Genomic DNA, 16,259 nt, shown 5'->3' on the forward strand with positions numbered 1-16,259 from the left:
GTAGTCCCTATTTCGAGTTGCAAATATTAGCAACAGAACCAGTATCAAATACCAAGGTGCTACTGCGAGCTCTAGTAAGGTACACATCAATAACATGTATATCACATATACCTTTGTTCACCTTGCCATCCTTCTTATCCGCCAAATACTTGGGGCAGTTCCGCTTCCAGTGACCAGTCTGCTTGCAGTAGAAGCACTCAGTTTCAGGCTTAGGTCCAGACTTGGGTTTCTTCTCTTGAGCAGCAACTTGCTTGCCGTTCTTCTTGAAGTTCCCCTTCTTCTTCCCTTTGCCCTTTTTCTTGAAACTAGTGGTCTTGTTAACCATCAACACTTGATGCTCCTTTTTGATTTCTACCTCCGCAGCTTTCAGCATTGCGAAGAGCTCGGGAATAGTCTTGTTCATCCCTTGCATATTATAGTTCATCACGAAGCTCTTGTAGCTTGGTGGCAGTGATTGGAGAATTCTGTCAATGACGCAATCATCCGGAAGATTAACTCCCAATTGAATCAAGTGATTATTATACCCAGACATTTTGAGTATATGCTCACTGACAGAACTGTTCTCCTCCATCTTGCAGCTATAGAACTTATTGGAGACTTCATATCTCTCAATCCGGGCATTTGCTTAAAATATTAACTTCAACTCCTGGAACATCTCATATGCTCCATGACGTTCAAAACGTCGTTGAAGTCCCGATTCTAAGCCGTAAAGCATGGCACACTGAACTATCGAGTAGTCATCAGCTTTGCTCTGCCAGACGTTCATAACATCTGGTGTTGCTCCAGCAGCAGGCCTGGCACCCAGCGGTGCTTCCAGGACGTAATTCTTCTGTGCAGCAATGAGGATAATCCTCAAGTTACGGACCCAGTCCGTGTAATTGCTACCATCATCTTTCAACTATGCTTTCTCAAGGAACGCATTAAAATTCAACGGAACAACAGCACGAGCCATCTATCTACAATCAACATAAACAAGCAAGATACTATCAGGTACTAAGTTCATGATAAATTTAAGTTCAATTAATCATTTTACTTAAGAACTCCCACTTAGATAGACATCCCTCTAATCCTCTAAGTGATTACGTGATCCAAATCAACTAAACCATGACCGATCATCATGTGAGATGGAGTAGTTTTCAATGGTGAACATCGTTTATGTTGATCATATCTACTATATGATTCACGCTCGACCTTTCGGTCTCCGTGTTCCGAGGCCATATCTGCATATGCTAGGCTCGTCAAGTTTAACCTGAGTATTCTGCTTGTGCAAAACTGGCTTGCACCCGTTGTAGATGGACGTAGAGCTTATCACACCCGATCATCACGTGGTGTCTGGGCACGACGAACTTTGGCAACGGTGCATACTCAGGGAGAACACTTCTTGATAATTTAGTGAGAGATCATCTTATAATGCTACCGTCAATCAAAGCAAGATAAGATGCATAAAAAGATAAACATCACATGCAATCAATATAAGTGATATGATATGGCCATCATCATCTTGTGCTTGTGATCTCCATCTCCGAAGCACCGTCATGATCACCATCGTCACCGGCGTGACACCTTGATCTCCATCGTAGCATCGTTGTCGTCTCGCCAATCTTATGCTTCCACGACTATCACTACCGTTTAGTAATAAAGTAAAGCATTACATCGCGATTTGCATTGCATACAATAAAACGACAACCATATGGCTCCTGCCAGTTGCCGATAACTCGGTTACAAAACATGATCATCTCATACAATAAAATTCAGCATCATGCCTTGACCATATCACATCACAACATGCCCTGCAAAAACAAGTTAGACGTCCTCTACTTTGTTGTTGCAAGTTTTACGTGGCTGCTACGGGCTTAAGTACGAACCAATCCCACCTATGCATCAAAACCACAACGATAGTTTGTCAAATAGACTCCGTTTTAACCTTCGCAAGGACCGGGCGTAGCCATACTTGGTTCAACTAAAGTTGGAGAGACAGTCGCCCGCAAGCCATCTATGTGCAAAGCACGTCGAGGGAACCGATCTCGCGTAAGCGTACGCGTAAGGTTGGTCCGGGTCGTCTCGTCCAACAATACCGCCGAACCAAAGTATGACATGCTGGTAGGCAGTATGACTTGTATCGTCCACAACTCACTTGTGTTCTACTCGTGCATATAACATCAACATAAATAACCTGGCTCGGATGCCACTGTTGGGTTTCGTAGTAATTTCAAAAAATTTCCTACGCACACGCAAGATCATGTGATGCATAGCAACGAGGGGGAGAGTGTTGTCTACGTACCCAACGCAGACCGACTGCGGAAGCGCTAGACATGACGTAGAGGAAGTAGTCGTACGTCTTCACGATCCAACCGATCAAGCACCGAAACTACGGCACCTCCGAGTTCGAGCACACGTTCAGCTCGATGACGATCCCCGGACTCCGATCCAGCAAAGTGTCGGGGAAGAGTTCCGTCAGCACGACGGCGTGGTGACGATCTTGATGAACTATAGCAGCAGGGCTTCGCCTAAACTCCGCTACAGTATTATCGAGGAATATGGTGGCAGGGGGCACCGCACACGTCTAAGGAATAGATCACGTGGATCAACTTGTGTCTTCTAGGGTGCCTCTACCTCAGTATAAAAAGGATCCAAGGGGGGAGAGGGGCGCCGGCCAGGGAGAGAGGCGCAGGAGGAGTCCTACTCCTTCCGGGAGTAGGACTCCCCCCAATCCTATTCCAACTAGGATTCCCCGAGGGGGAAAGAGGAGAAGGGTGGCCGGCCACCTCTCCTAGTCCTAATAGGACTAGGGGAGGGGGGAGGTGCGCACCCCCCTTGGTCTGCCCTTTTCTCCTTTCCACTAAGGCCCATGAAGGCCCATGTGGCTCCCGGGAGGTTCCGGTAACCTCCCGGTAACCCGGTAAAATCCCGATTTCACCCGGAACACTTCCGATGTCCAAACATAGGCTTCCAATATATCAATCTTTACGTCTCGATCATTTCGGGACTCCTCGTCATGTCCGTGATCACATCCGGGACTCCGAACAACCTTCGGTACATCAAAATGCATAAACTCATAATGTAACTGTCATCGTAACCTTAAGCGTGCGGACCCTACGGGTTCGAGAACAATGTAGACATGACCGAGACACGTCTCCGGTCAATAACCAATAGCGGGACCTGGATGCCCATATTGGCTCCTACATATTCTACGAAGATCTTTATCGGTCAGACCGCATAACAACATACGTTGTTCCCTTTGTCATCGGCATGTTACTTGCCCGAGATTCGATCGTCGGTATCCAATACCTAGTTCAATCTCGTTACCGGCAAGTCTCTTTACTCGTTCCGTAATACATCATCTCACAACTAACATATTAGTTGTAATGCTTGCAAGGCTTGTGTGATGTGTATTACCGAGAGGGCCCAGAGATACCTCTCCGACGATCGGAGTGACAAATCCTAATCTGGAAATACGCCAACCCAACATCTACCTTTGGAGACACCTGTAATGCTCCTTTATAATCACCCAGTTATGTTGTGACGTTTGGTAGCACTCAAAGTGTTCCTCCGGCAAACGGGAGTTGCATAATCTCATAGTCATAGGAACATGTATAAGTCATGAAGAAAGCAGTAGCAACATACTAAACGATCGGGTGCTAAGCTAATGGAATGGGTCATGTCAATCAGATCATTCAACTAATGATATGACCTCGTTAATCAAATAACAACTCATTGTTCATGGTTAGGAAACATAACCATCTTTGATTAACGAGCTAGTCAAGTAGAGGCATACTAGTGACACTTTGTTTGTCTATGTATTCACACATGTATTATGTTTCCGGTTAATACAATTCTAGCATGAATAATAAACATTTATCATGATTATAAGGAAATAAATAATAACTTTATTATTGCCACTAGGGCATATTTCATTCACGCCGCCACCACGCCGTCGTGCTGTCGGAGGACTCGAGCTACTACTTCACCATCGCTCGTTGGATCGAGGAGGTGAAGGCGTCATCAAGCCATACATGTGTTGAACGCGGAGGTGTCGTCCGTTCGGCACTTGGATCGGGAGTTTGCGGGACGAATCGTGATTGGATCGCGAAGACGTTCGCGGGACAGATCGTGATTGGATCACGAAGACGTTCGACTACATCAACCGCGTTTCTTAACGCTTCTGCTTAGCGATCTACAAGGGTATGTAGATCCAATCTATCCTCTCGTAGATGGTCATCTCTTAGATTGGATCTTGGGTGTTTGTAGAAAATTTTTTGTTTCCCGTGCAACGTTCCCCAACAACTCCCACCGCCGAAGGGGACGATGGTGCCACTGGCTAGGCCAGCAACGTTGGTGCCACTGACTAGGCTAGCAACGCCAAGCGCCGCGCCGGAGCTAGCGCCAACAATAGCGACAGGCGTGTTGAGCAGACAGTGGCAATGCTCTTGCCAATGGGAGTGAAGGGTCTTGTCTGGAACGAAACTTCGGTCGACGCCACGAACAGCCCCACGGTGAGTGTCAGCTGTTGTGGTGTTCTCATGGTAGATGCCATGGGTAGGCTTATCAAACATGGTTGGGGATGGAGAGCGTCGGAGGGTTCCGAAGGTGAGATCGGGAACAAGCGAAGAGGAACTCCCGATGTACCCAGGTTTGGGGCCCTCCGAGGGAGGGAAAACCCTAGTCTTGCTGGATCTACTAGATGGATCTCACAAGGTGAATACAATGCACTCCTGGAGCTGGTTGGTGGGAGGAGGAAGAAGAGCTAGCTCTTTGCTTCTCCTGGTTTTCATGTATGGGTATGTGAGTGTGTGTCGGGAAGAAGTTGTCCTTGCACGGAGAGCTCCTAGGGGGTCTTATAGGCCAGCCCCCAGGGTTACAATGGTAAGGTTAGAGAATCTCCAGCCGCGCCCCCAGAAAGGCCTCCCCAGGCAATTTTTTCGCACCGGCGCAGAAAAATCGGCCCAGTCGCGTCCCAGGAGCCCGATTATCACCGGTCTGGGCCGAAATTAGCGCCGGCGGACCCAGGCCGAACCCGGCGCGCTGGGGGGCGCTCGGGGACGCCGGGGTGAGCGGTTTTGGCGCGAAAGAGCCGCAGGCCTGCCGTGTCAGCAACACCGCGCGTCGTCTTCCCCTCATGCCTCGGTTTCCCGTGGGGAATCAATGGCAAGGTTGCCGCCGGTCAGCCTTACCATTGATTCCTCACGGGCGGCGCGTCACGGGACGGTGCCGACGCCTTCCCTCCCTCGCACGTGTACACACGGGCGCCGCGCGGCTATATAAAGCCAGCGGCTTCCCTCGCCTCTGGCCACACCAGCCCTAGCCCTAGCCACCGAGCTCTGCCTCTCCCGAGAGCCGCCGCCGAGCCCCCCTCTCCCGAGCGCCGCCGTCGAGCCCTCGCTCTCCCTCCCCTCCCGATGGCCGAGCGTTTCCCCGGAGATGAGGCGACGACCAACGGCTTCGGCCGCCGCTCGCTCCGCGAACAGGAGTCTTGGCTCCTGTTTCAGGCGAACATCCCGGCGCCGCCGGACATGCGCGCCGGGCCGACGGGCTGGAAGCTCAGCAACGGGGGAGTGCCCATTCCCCCGCTGCCCGATACCGGGGCCAAACCCGGTACTTCACCGAGGAGGTCGACGTCGTGCGCGCCTCCCTCACCGACGCCCAACTCTCCCTCCCCCAGTACGCCGCCGACAACCGTGCGACTTGGGCGGCGTACTTCGAGCGCCGTCAGCAGCAGCGGCTGGCGTCCACCAACGGCGCGGCGGTGGTCGCCGGCATGAAGAACAACGAGGGGCACCGTCTGTGGTGGGGCGTCCCCGGACATACACTCGAGGGCGTGCTGACGCACCTCGAGGGCGGCAACGACCCGTCGTTGGCGTACCCCCCGGCGAGGGCGGCCGCCCAGGCGCACCACCGACACGACGGGCCATGGGCGCCAAGGAGGTTCGGCTCCTCCTCTTCCTCCTCCTCCTTGCGCTCTTCCTCGCACTCCTCCGGCACTCCGGCGCTGCTCGACGTCAAGGCCGAACCCGCGGCGGAGTCGCCGCTCGGCCGGCGCACTCGCAGCGCCGGCATCGTCATCAACAAGGGTGGCCGGCGCGCCTCCTCGTCGGCTCCTCCTCCGCGCTTCGTCAAGTCAAAGACGGAGTCGGGGCTCGCGCCGGTGAAGGTAGAGCCGGGGCTCGCCGCCATGAAGACGGAGCACGGCGAGGTCGAGCGCGACGACGACGCGGCCCTTGAATGGGCATGCCAGGACTCCCTCAAGATGACGATGGAGCGCCAGTGCGCCGCCCTGCAGCGCTTCGCGGAGCGCCGCCGGGGCCGCGACGAAGGAGGAGTCGTCGTCATCGATGACAACGACGACGACGACGCGCCGCCGCCGCCACCAGTCCGCCATGGCGACGCCGGGTCCAGCAAGGGCGCCTGCGTCAAGGAGGAGAAGGCCGACGACGAGGATGGCGGCGACGACGGCGACTACTCGGTGTTCAGCAAATTTCTTTTAGATTAGTTTATTATATATTTGCTATGTAATGAAAATCGGCGAACTTTGTTCAAATATATGCCCAAGTTGGCCAAAATTTGTCGTGTTTAGCCGAACTTCGCCGAACTGTGCCGAAATTTGCTATAATTTTTTTATTTAATTGCACCTGGGGCGGTCGTGGGGCCGGCGGCTGAAGACCAACTCGCTCCAGACCCATTTTTTACGCCGGCTCACCCCCAAACGACGATTTTAGGCGCCCCCTGATGGGTCAACGGCTGGAGATGCTCTTACATGGATGCGGCGCCCTGCTGCCATCGTCTAGAGCCAGTCGTGGGGCCCGCCGGCTGCCGGGTCAGCCAGACGCGGGTCCCGGGGAGGCGCAGCACTGTGGCACGCCGTTGTTCGTGCCACGGAGTGGCTGACACCGACTTGCTACAGGTTCGCTCCGGGTCGCCGCCGCCAACTCCCGGGGCGTGGCCTCTGAGGCACTGTAGCTACGCCTGCCTTGGCCGGGACGACAGAAACACTGTAGTCACGTCCGCTCGTCGCAGGAGGGGGGCTGTCCGATCATCTGGCCGGCCTGAGCGGGAGCCGGCCCGGCCGGGTCAAGCCTTGTGCCCCGCCAAGCCGGCCCGGAGCCGGATGGCCGACTGGCAGGGCGAGCCGGACGGCGGGGCGCTTGCCACCCCGTCGTTTTAGAAAATTGCTAGGTGGATCTTGCCCCCGACACAAGGCACTGCGGACGACGCTCTTATTTTCTACGAGTCGTAATGCTACCGGAGAAGCGTCTCGATTCCGATCCGACTCCGACAAGGTGCCGGCGGTTTAGATCGTAATGCCGCCATCGTTAAATATACATACAGGTCGGACAGGCAAAGAGCGAAACTATTCGACACGGCGATTAACCCCCTGCAGCAGCTTCGATCTCCTGCGAGCAGTACGTATACGTGGGTGGATTCGAGGCTCGTATAACCAACCAGGGCCGATCGATGAGCTTCGAGGACCTTGAGGCGGGCGTCGTGCGGCCGGCGCCGCTGCCGCTGGCGCAGGTGGTGGCGCACGGCGTGTTCCAGATCAACACCAAGGTGGTGGCGCTGCGGCACCTCGGCGACGCGCTGGGCACGCCCAAGGACACGCCCGCCCTCCGCGTCCGCCTCCGCTCGACGCGGGCCGAGGCCGCGCGGCTCGCCAGAATCACGTCGTACAACCTCAAGCAAGCCGCCGCGGCCGGCGACGGAGGCACCGACGGGTCGACATCCCCCTGCTCGAAGCTGGCCATGGACTTCGAGGCGGCCCTGAGCGAGCTCCAGAAAGTCCAGCAGCGGATCGTGGCGGCTGAGCGACAGGTCACCTCCTGTGCTGCTGCCGCCACTTCTGCTGGTGGTACATTTGCCGGCCATGAGCAGTGCACCGGGCAAACGCAGCAGCAGCTGCAACAGCAGCTTCTGTCTCATGGAACGAAGTCGAGGAGCTCGAGGCTGTCGTGGACGAGAGGGAGCGGGGGATACGGGAGACGGAGCAGGTGATCAACGAGATCTTCCGGGACCTCTACGCGCTGGTTGACGAGCAGGCCTGCAGCGTCGACCACGTCGTGTGTGACATCGAGACCGCCGCCGCGACGACAGGCCAGGCGGAAGAAGAGGTCTCTGCATTGGCAGTGGAGGCCGATCGGGTATCGAGCTCCAGCTCGAGCTCGTCGACGAAGTACTTGCTGATGTTTGTTGTTGGCATCTTCTTGTTCATCTTCCTGTTGGTGCTTGTAGGGTAGCCCGGGTCGCTGAGTGTTTCATTCGTACCGGACTACTGGTCACTGGGCACTGGTGTGAAAACAGCACTGTGGTTGTGGTGACAGAATCATAGGTGATTTCCAGATTCCGGCTGATACAATTCAGATGTTGAAGCCCACCTCCGCGTAAAAGTAGTGTATGCCTCTTTTTGGGGAAAAGAAATGTTTGATTTTGACACCTTCAGACTTGTTTTTATTTCACATTAGTTTGCTTTTAGTCTTCTAAAAAATATAGTTTGGCTTTATGATTTTATTATTATTATTTATTACTTTCTGTGATTCCTGAAATCCACAGAATATTTTTTTATTCAATCCAGAAAAACAGACCGGGTTTCATTATCAAGGAATAATAACAGAACAAAACAAGAAAGATAACAAGAAAAAACTCTGTTTGAACACTACCATTAACTAATCTAACCATCGATTTCTTACGCAAACTACATTTAAAGACTAAACGAAAGAAGGCATCACATATGTCACCAAACTATGAGAGCGAAGACCAACTACATCATTTTCCATAAGAAAATGGAGTAACAGTATTTGTCTGTCTACCAATCTGTGTTGGCCTCATAACTTGGAAGAAAACAGAAAAAAAAAGTGCAAGGTCTGGGTAGACCAAACTAGTGCCGCGCCTCACTGATTGTGTTGTGTACAGTCTTCTATAATTTGGGTAAGATTTTATGAGTTTGATCTAACTTTATTTGGTCATTTTGGTTTTTTTTTTCATTTTTTGTATTGTTGTTTTAGGTGAAACACCTCTCTCCACCTAATCCCCACTAATACCGCTCACATAAATAATAAATCATATGTACACATAAAGCTCTAACAGCTACAGCAGAGCAACACATCATATCACCTGAGCTTCTCTGAAAGGAACAATGAATGCCATACTCAATAACTGAATATACACATACTATGTAAGGCAATGGCTATTAATTGAGCCAATATCTCTAGAAATTTAACACCATATTTATTTGAAATGAGCGTCCCATAACATAAGATCGTTTTGCAAGATATTTTATAGCTTGCAAAACGATCTTATATTATGGGATGGAGGAACTATTACCATATACATTCTCAGCTTTGAGACTCACTATGAAGGTATCTATCAATAATTGTGATATCAAGTGTATTCTATCTACAACCTAACATCTAAAAGAAGAAAAATCTATCAACCATGTTCACCTCATGATATAACCTAGTAGCATCATTGGTGACACATTCCTCCTTGTAAAGGAGCAATGTATACAGCATACAGTCAAACAAATAGCATGCAAAGATAACAGAGACAAGCGCATTTTGGCAAAGCATGGGAAGTGACAACTCTTAACTATCCAGAGAAAAGAAAAGCATAAAAACCACACCCACTTGAATGACACCTATGCTTAGCAATGATTCAAGGCAGAGCAGTCCAAAATGCAATAAAATATCTGCCAAATGAAGATGTCACAAAACTGTATACATCAGTAAGGAGTAAAATAAAACTTGCAGATCCATATATCAATTCCACATGCATTGACGTTCAGTCTATCTAAGTAAACCCGCAATGAGCATATGCGTGAGGTAATGCACAATATGCGTTTCAGAATGCAAGGATTTTCTTGTCTACGCAGTGGACACTGGTGAGTTACCTCAACAACTGCACTCTTGGTTATGACATCAATGGCAGGGAAAATCCCACTATACAAGTAGAAGGCTACGAAATTTGTAGGCCGGAATAAAAATGGGCATGCATTCTAAATAAAGAGGGAATATCCTTACTGCAGAAATTTCTAAGTCTGAGTTGCTATAATACACAAGGTCAAGGAGAATTGTAAGTAGTTTTCATTAAAAAGAAACTGTAAGTACTGACTGCTACAATGCTAAAGAGGCATGAATAAAAAAATTGAGTAGATTCCAATTTAAATTAAACAGATATACTGCAACAAGAAAACAAGTGTGCGGCCAACAAGACTAGTAAAGTTCATCAGCGACTCTGCACATACTCCCTCCGTTCCTAAATAGAGTATAAGACATTTTTAGAGATTTCAATACGGACTACATTAGCAAAATGAGTGAATCGACACTCCAAAATACATCTATATACATCCGTATGTAGTTCATATTGAAATCTCTAAAAAAGCCTTAAATTTAGAAACAGAAGGAGTATATAGCAAAAGAGCTAACATTCCATCATCACAACAAACAAAATGTTACAGTTGCATTCAAGATCAACAGCAACCAACACAGTGCAGAGCACCAGGGACCAGTTTTCCTGAACAACTGCACTCTTGGCGAGTTATCTCTACAACTGCACTCTTGGTTGCAGGCAAAATCCCACTATACAATACAAGGCAATGAAATTTAGTACAAGATGTTCTAACTTTTACTGAATCGGATGTATATAAACATGTTTTAGTGTGTTTATTCACTCATTTCAGTCCGTATGTACTCCAATTTGGAATATCCAAAACATGTTATATTTGTGAACGGAGGGAGTACAATGCTAATGAGGAGTAAACAAAAAACATGAGTAGATTCCAATTTAGATTAAACAGGTATACTACAACAAAAAACAAGCGTGCGGCCAACAAGGCTAGTTCATCAGCTGATACTGCAGAATGTTACAGTTGCATCCAAGATCAACAGCGACCGCCACAATGCGGAGCACCAGGGACCAGTTTTCCTGAACAACTCCAGTCAATTATTCATCGCCCCGAAACAGAAACAAGAAAAGGCCTCACCCCGGCGCGGTCGGCAATGGGAAGGGCGGGCGCTCAGCCGGCCATGGGGTGGTTGGCGACGTACTCGATGGCGAGCGGAAGCGAGTTAATCTTGTCAGCCTCCAGGTCGGGGATCTCGAGCTTGAACTCCTCCTCGATCGCCATCACCACCTCCACCGTGTCCAGGCTGTCCAGCCCCAGATCCTTCTCGAAGTGCGCCTCGGGGGTCACCTGCCACGCTTCAACTTAGGGTTAGGGTTTCAATGGCGCCGCGCGATGCGATGCGGATTTGAGGGCGGATCGGGGGAGCGGGGTTACCTTGGAGGGGTCGACCTTGGGGTGGCACTTGAGGACGTCGAGGACGCGGCCGACGACCTCGTCGCGGGTGAGGTGGGCGTCGTGGGAGGACATTGGCCGCGCGAGCCACGGCGCCAGGGCGAGGGGCCGGCCGGCGGCGGCGAGAGGGGCCGCCGTGGCGGGGGAGAGCCGGATGTGGCGGAGGATCGCCGGACGTAGTGCGGCCGCCGCCATCTCTCCTGTCACGCCTTTCTCTTCGCTCGGGATTTTGACCTCGGCGTTCGTCGGCGGCTCAAGGATCCACTCACTGATTTTTGACCCCAACTCCTCCAAACACCTCACCTACATCTCCACCTATACTTCTCAGTGTCCCCCCTGCATCGGCCACAGACCTGGCCACCTGGGCCGTGCCGGCCCAATGGCGCGCGTGCCCGACACTTCATGGGCCTAAAATGGCACTTGGCTAAATGGGCCGTGCTCGGCACGCGGCACACCTGGGCCACGAAGCTAGGTGCCAGACACGGCACGGCCTATTTATTTATTTTTTATTTACTCAAAATATATATATTTGTTTATTATTATTTTTAGAATTATTTTTGACAAATAGGCCCCCAAAACAGTATAGAAGCCCTCAAAACAGCCCAAATTGACCCAAAAGCACGTTGCTCACAAGCGATAAACGAGTCACGAGCCGACACATTTAACTAACGCGTCGTGCCTGAGCATGAAAGTGCGGCAGCAAGTCGACACGGCAAGACACATTTATATACAAGTCGCCATGGGCTGTGTCGTGCCAGGCATGTTTTAATGGGGGTCGGGACGGGGTCAGGCAGTCCCGACCCATTTGGCTAGGTCTTATTGGCCGCCGCTCCCACCAACCGACTTCCCATTGGCAATGCCCGACATAAAATCAAGCACCACCCATACAGGGGTGCCAAGAGTGTAGTCTGCGGCCCCGCTCGAGGGGCACCGGCATGGCAGCTAGAGATGCTCCATGCACGTTCCCCGACAAGGTCTTAGACATGGCGTGTGTCTGGGTCGTGCAGCCGGCGGCGAGACCCACGAGAGCGCAAGGCATGACCCAGGCGATGAAGGAGCATACAACCACATCCGCATGGCGCCTGCTCTGACAGCGTCTCGGGTGCTACGGATGGGGGAGCTAGAGCAATGGTGTCGACGCGAGCTTGGGATAGGGGGTGCCCTCCGCAGCAGCCCGTATTCCCATGGTGATGAGGGCCATCCATGAGTCATTCATCAAACTCATATCAAGACGGCTCAAAGGGAATGCTACCTCTCTCCAGTAAATTCAATTTACATATACAACATGGGGGCTTATGTTGCCCCATTGTAGATCTGTTACATAGATTTCAGTGTTACAGAAGAAAGTTTCTAGATTGTGAGCTTCCCCTTCTAGCTCCTAGTAAAAAATGCTTGGGACTTGAAATCCCCCCTGACCAGTTCTCAGCTAAATAATGGCATGTTCGACAAATATCGTGCCTCGGAAATCTATAAGGCCTGAAAATACACCAATTGAAAAACATATATTTAGCTGATAGCCATATTGGAATACTCATTGGCAGTCAAACATCACATTCTTACAGCTTACTGACCTTTTACTGAACCATACTATCAAGCGTGTCTCTGTACGTAGCCAAGTTCTGCATAAGAGAAACAAGTCTCAAACACACATATAAAAACACTACAAAGCTAAAGAAAATTCAGTAAAATAAAAGCCTTAAACATTAAACAGTGGTCAGTATGAACTTAATACAAAACATATATATAATGCAGGATATATGTACTGCAACTGAAGAATCTATATAAAGGTTAATACTTCTTCTATACGGAGGTTAACAGTGTAAGCAAGAGTGATGATAACATACTATTTGAAAGTGTTCACGCAGAGGAATGGAAGCTATCACTTATCAGCATCAAATGTTAAGACAGACCTTACTTCAATCAAATGCTTCTATGCCTTTTATTTTTACATTTTAAAATAAACAATTCTGTCAATCACAATGCTGACACTGATTAATGTATTAAACCAATGTTATAGTAAACTTGATGTATGATTGAAATCATGTACAAACATGGCCTGAGATTATTCAGATCCAGCCAACAGGGCAATTATATGCCTTTATTGCTGTCGATCAGTTTGTTTTAGTATATACTGTGGATACAAAAAAAATATCGAGAGATGTGGAAGGAGAAGACCCTTACCCTTGTATAAGCATAAACACTTGCTTCAGAAGGTCCTACTGGGCTCCCCCGTCTGATAAACTCCCCTTCCATAAATATGTAGAGCATAGGAATGCCTGTCGACAACTCAAGGCTGATTACCTGGAGACAACATAAGAGACTCTCAGTCACACTTTCAACACGATGCAAGAAGAAACCAAATTGGGGGGGGGGGGGGGGGGGGGGGGGGGGGGTAAACTACAATTTTTATGTACAAGAATAGATCACCTCCTGAGATGTCAATTTGTCCAGATGCATTATAATTGATCGAAGTGAATTTGCATGTGCAGCAACCATCACATGCTTTCCAGCCGTGAGATGGGGAACAACCTATTAGACAACCACTTCAAAGATTAGGTAGGAACTAGAATAACAGTTGCAAAGTACAAAAGAAACTACAAAAATCAGTCTAATATTTGTTTGGTCAAATATTTGATAACAGCTTGGGCAATTCTAACAATAAATTAACAACATATAGTATTGCATTATAGTCTTTGGCATAGCTTTAGATGCGTGTGATTCAAGTTATTTTTTCTTTCTTATAGACTCATATCATCATATAGGCAGTGAGTATGCACCATTCATTAGTGTCGACATATCCTTACCTGATCTTTGAAATAAGAAACGGCTCTGTCTGCACACATCTCTAGGCTCTCTCCATTTGGGGGAGGAGTGTCGTAACTACGGCGCCATTCATGAACTTGTTCTTTGCCAAACCGATCTGCAGTTTCTTGCTTATTGAGACCTTGCAACTCACCATACCTGGAAAATGCCATGGGGTGTTTTAGGCGACAAAACTATTAAGTCACTATGCACATTACCTGATTGGCAAGCTAAAGCATAGTAACAGGAGACAAACTCTTACATCCGTTCGTTCAGTTGCCAAGCTGTTATGACAGGAATGGATTGTTCTTTTGTATCTTCACTGTATATCTTACTCCAACTTTGAGCTTGTTCGCTCTCCTTATGTGTGATAATTGGAACCTGCAGAAACATAAACAGGCCCCTCAGTACAATTGCCCAGGACAGTGGATATAAATACCGCGTTTATTGAAGCAAAGAAAAACAACCTTCTTGCGTCGATGCTGCATCATGGCAAGCATTGCAGTCATCTGAGAACGGATCATCGCCGACGTAAATATCACATCGATTGGAATGTTGCATATCCTCTTACCCGCCTCGATGGCCTCCTCCACGCCCTTCGGTGTCAGGGGCACATCGACGCAGCCAGTAAACAGATTTTTCTCGTTCCACATCGACTCGCCGTGCCGGATCAATATAAGGGAACTTTCACCTACATTCAGAAAAGGATAACAGCTTTATGGGACTGCATCTATGTCCTGAAAAAAGAGTACATTCTAATGAAATTGTGAGCATTACTTGATTTCTTGGGGCTGTGGTCACCCTTGCCATTCGAGGGTAGGTGAACCGGGTCGATGACCGAAGACTTTGAGCCCGATGCACAAACCAGACCCAACTTTCTGCTGCCTGGGCAGCAACTTCCAACTGAAACCAAACGCACATTGGCTGCTCTCCTGTCCAATCTAGAGTTCTTGCCGTTCCACCGGTGGGATTGTGTAGACACTATGGCATTGTGAGATGTAGCCGCGGCCATTCTGATTCCAGCAAAATACAAGCAAACAATTCATTAGTCGACTGCGTCTGCATACCTAATTCGCAGCTTGGATTGTGCGATTTTTGATTTTTCTTTTTGAACGAGCAATTCTTGGATGAACAAATTGACGCAATAAATCACAGCTCAAACAGTGCAGCCCCAAAAAATAGCAATGAACCCCCTGCTTCAGCTGCAGTTTTTTCAGAAAGAACAGACCGCCCCCAGGCCCGAGATGAAGAACGCTTTCAGAAAGAAGGAACCGGGATCCCAAGTAAGCGCACCTCAAGAACCCAATGTGGAGGCCTGGCTGGAGACCTGGAAGTCTAGAACCGAGGAGCTCGGCGACACCAAGTCGAGGGGAGCACGTCGGAGAGATCTAGAGCGACGGGGGCGAGAGGGCCGAGGACAGCAACGAGAAAATCGAGGAAAAGCCTGGCGCGCGTGCTCTTCAGTTCTTGGTTGCGCAGGCGTGTGGGCTTGTTTGGCTCTGTCTTCTGTAGATCGAGGGGGGAGGCTCTCTCCTCTGGTTATTTGAAGGAGGAAGAAACGGCATTGCCCTATTGGGAGAGACAATGGAAAAATATGAGTTGGAGCAAACTGGCAACGACCGTGTTTAGGGTTGGTGGCATATTACCATGTGAACCACATGGAACTAACCGGTGACTTGGTTAAATCTATACTAGCAAAAAGGTCCGTGCGATTGCAACGGATGAAAATCAATATCAAACACCTCTTTGCCTTTTCGCACCTTATCCTCTTCCCCGCGCTTGTCCGAGATAGTTGTGATGTCTATGTGATCACAATGCACCCAAATATGATAAATCTCAAGATGATGAGCTGATCCACAACATAACACACTATCTATGTAGGCTAGTATTAACTGACAAGCTTATGTGGAATCAGTTATCATACACGAATATCATTAATAGCTCATGACCAACATATGACAAGGTTGAAAATATCACCCCTAAGGCCGGCTCCAATCCAAGAGCGTTTAAAATCTTGAGCAAATTAACATGCACAATCATACAGCCCTAGTAGCTACATTGTGTATACTTTTTTTAGTGTCCGACTCTAGGTTATGTGTCGAGGCCGAAAGTAGCCGGGACGATGCAAAAGTTGCTAGGATTTTATTCCTAGCGCCTGCATTGTACATGCCCT

General features: G+C 49.3%; 3 protein-coding genes across 3 annotated transcripts; 1 reads left to right on the plus strand and 2 right to left on the minus strand.

The window, feature by feature from the left end:
- The first annotated feature begins 7,449 nt into the window (after positions 1–7,449).
- On the plus strand, positions 7,450–8,228 carry LOC147958717 (uncharacterized). Its single transcript, XM_087532260.1, has 2 exons — positions 7,450–7,843; positions 7,885–8,228. The coding sequence occupies exons 1-2, from the start codon at positions 7,450–7,452 to the stop codon at positions 8,226–8,228; spliced, it is 738 nt and encodes a 245-aa protein (XP_087388386.1).
- A 2,514-nt stretch (positions 8,229–10,742) lies between these two features.
- On the minus strand, positions 10,743–11,590 carry MTACP-1 (mitochondrial acyl carrier protein 1). The gene is made up of 2 exons (XM_048713779.2): positions 11,267–11,590; positions 10,743–11,179 (listed from the first exon to the last, which is right to left on the minus strand). The coding sequence occupies exons 1-2, from the start codon at positions 11,477–11,479 to the stop codon at positions 11,003–11,005; spliced, it is 390 nt and encodes a 129-aa protein (XP_048569736.2). The 5' UTR covers positions 11,480–11,590; the 3' UTR covers positions 10,743–11,002.
- Positions 11,591–12,515: 925 nt separating this feature from the next.
- Positions 12,516–15,667, minus strand: LOC125553566 (2,3-bisphosphoglycerate-dependent phosphoglycerate mutase 1). Its single transcript, XM_087533755.1, has 9 exons — positions 15,380–15,667; positions 14,864–15,099; positions 14,554–14,777; positions 14,349–14,467; positions 14,089–14,245; positions 13,712–13,813; positions 13,466–13,585; positions 12,856–12,903; positions 12,516–12,760 (listed from the first exon to the last, which is right to left on the minus strand). Exons 2-8 carry the CDS (start codon positions 15,096–15,098, stop codon positions 12,859–12,861), a joined length of 1,002 nt encoding a protein of 333 aa, XP_087389881.1. The 5' UTR covers position 15,099; positions 15,380–15,667; the 3' UTR covers positions 12,516–12,760; positions 12,856–12,858.
- Between the last annotated feature and the right edge of the window lie 592 nt (positions 15,668–16,259).

The sequence above is a fragment of the Triticum urartu genome, chromosome 7A (assembly GCF_056163025.1).
Source record: "Triticum urartu cultivar PI428250 chromosome 7A, HENAU_Tu73, whole genome shotgun sequence".
In the NCBI taxonomy this organism is placed as follows: domain Eukaryota; kingdom Viridiplantae; phylum Streptophyta; class Magnoliopsida; order Poales; family Poaceae; genus Triticum; species Triticum urartu.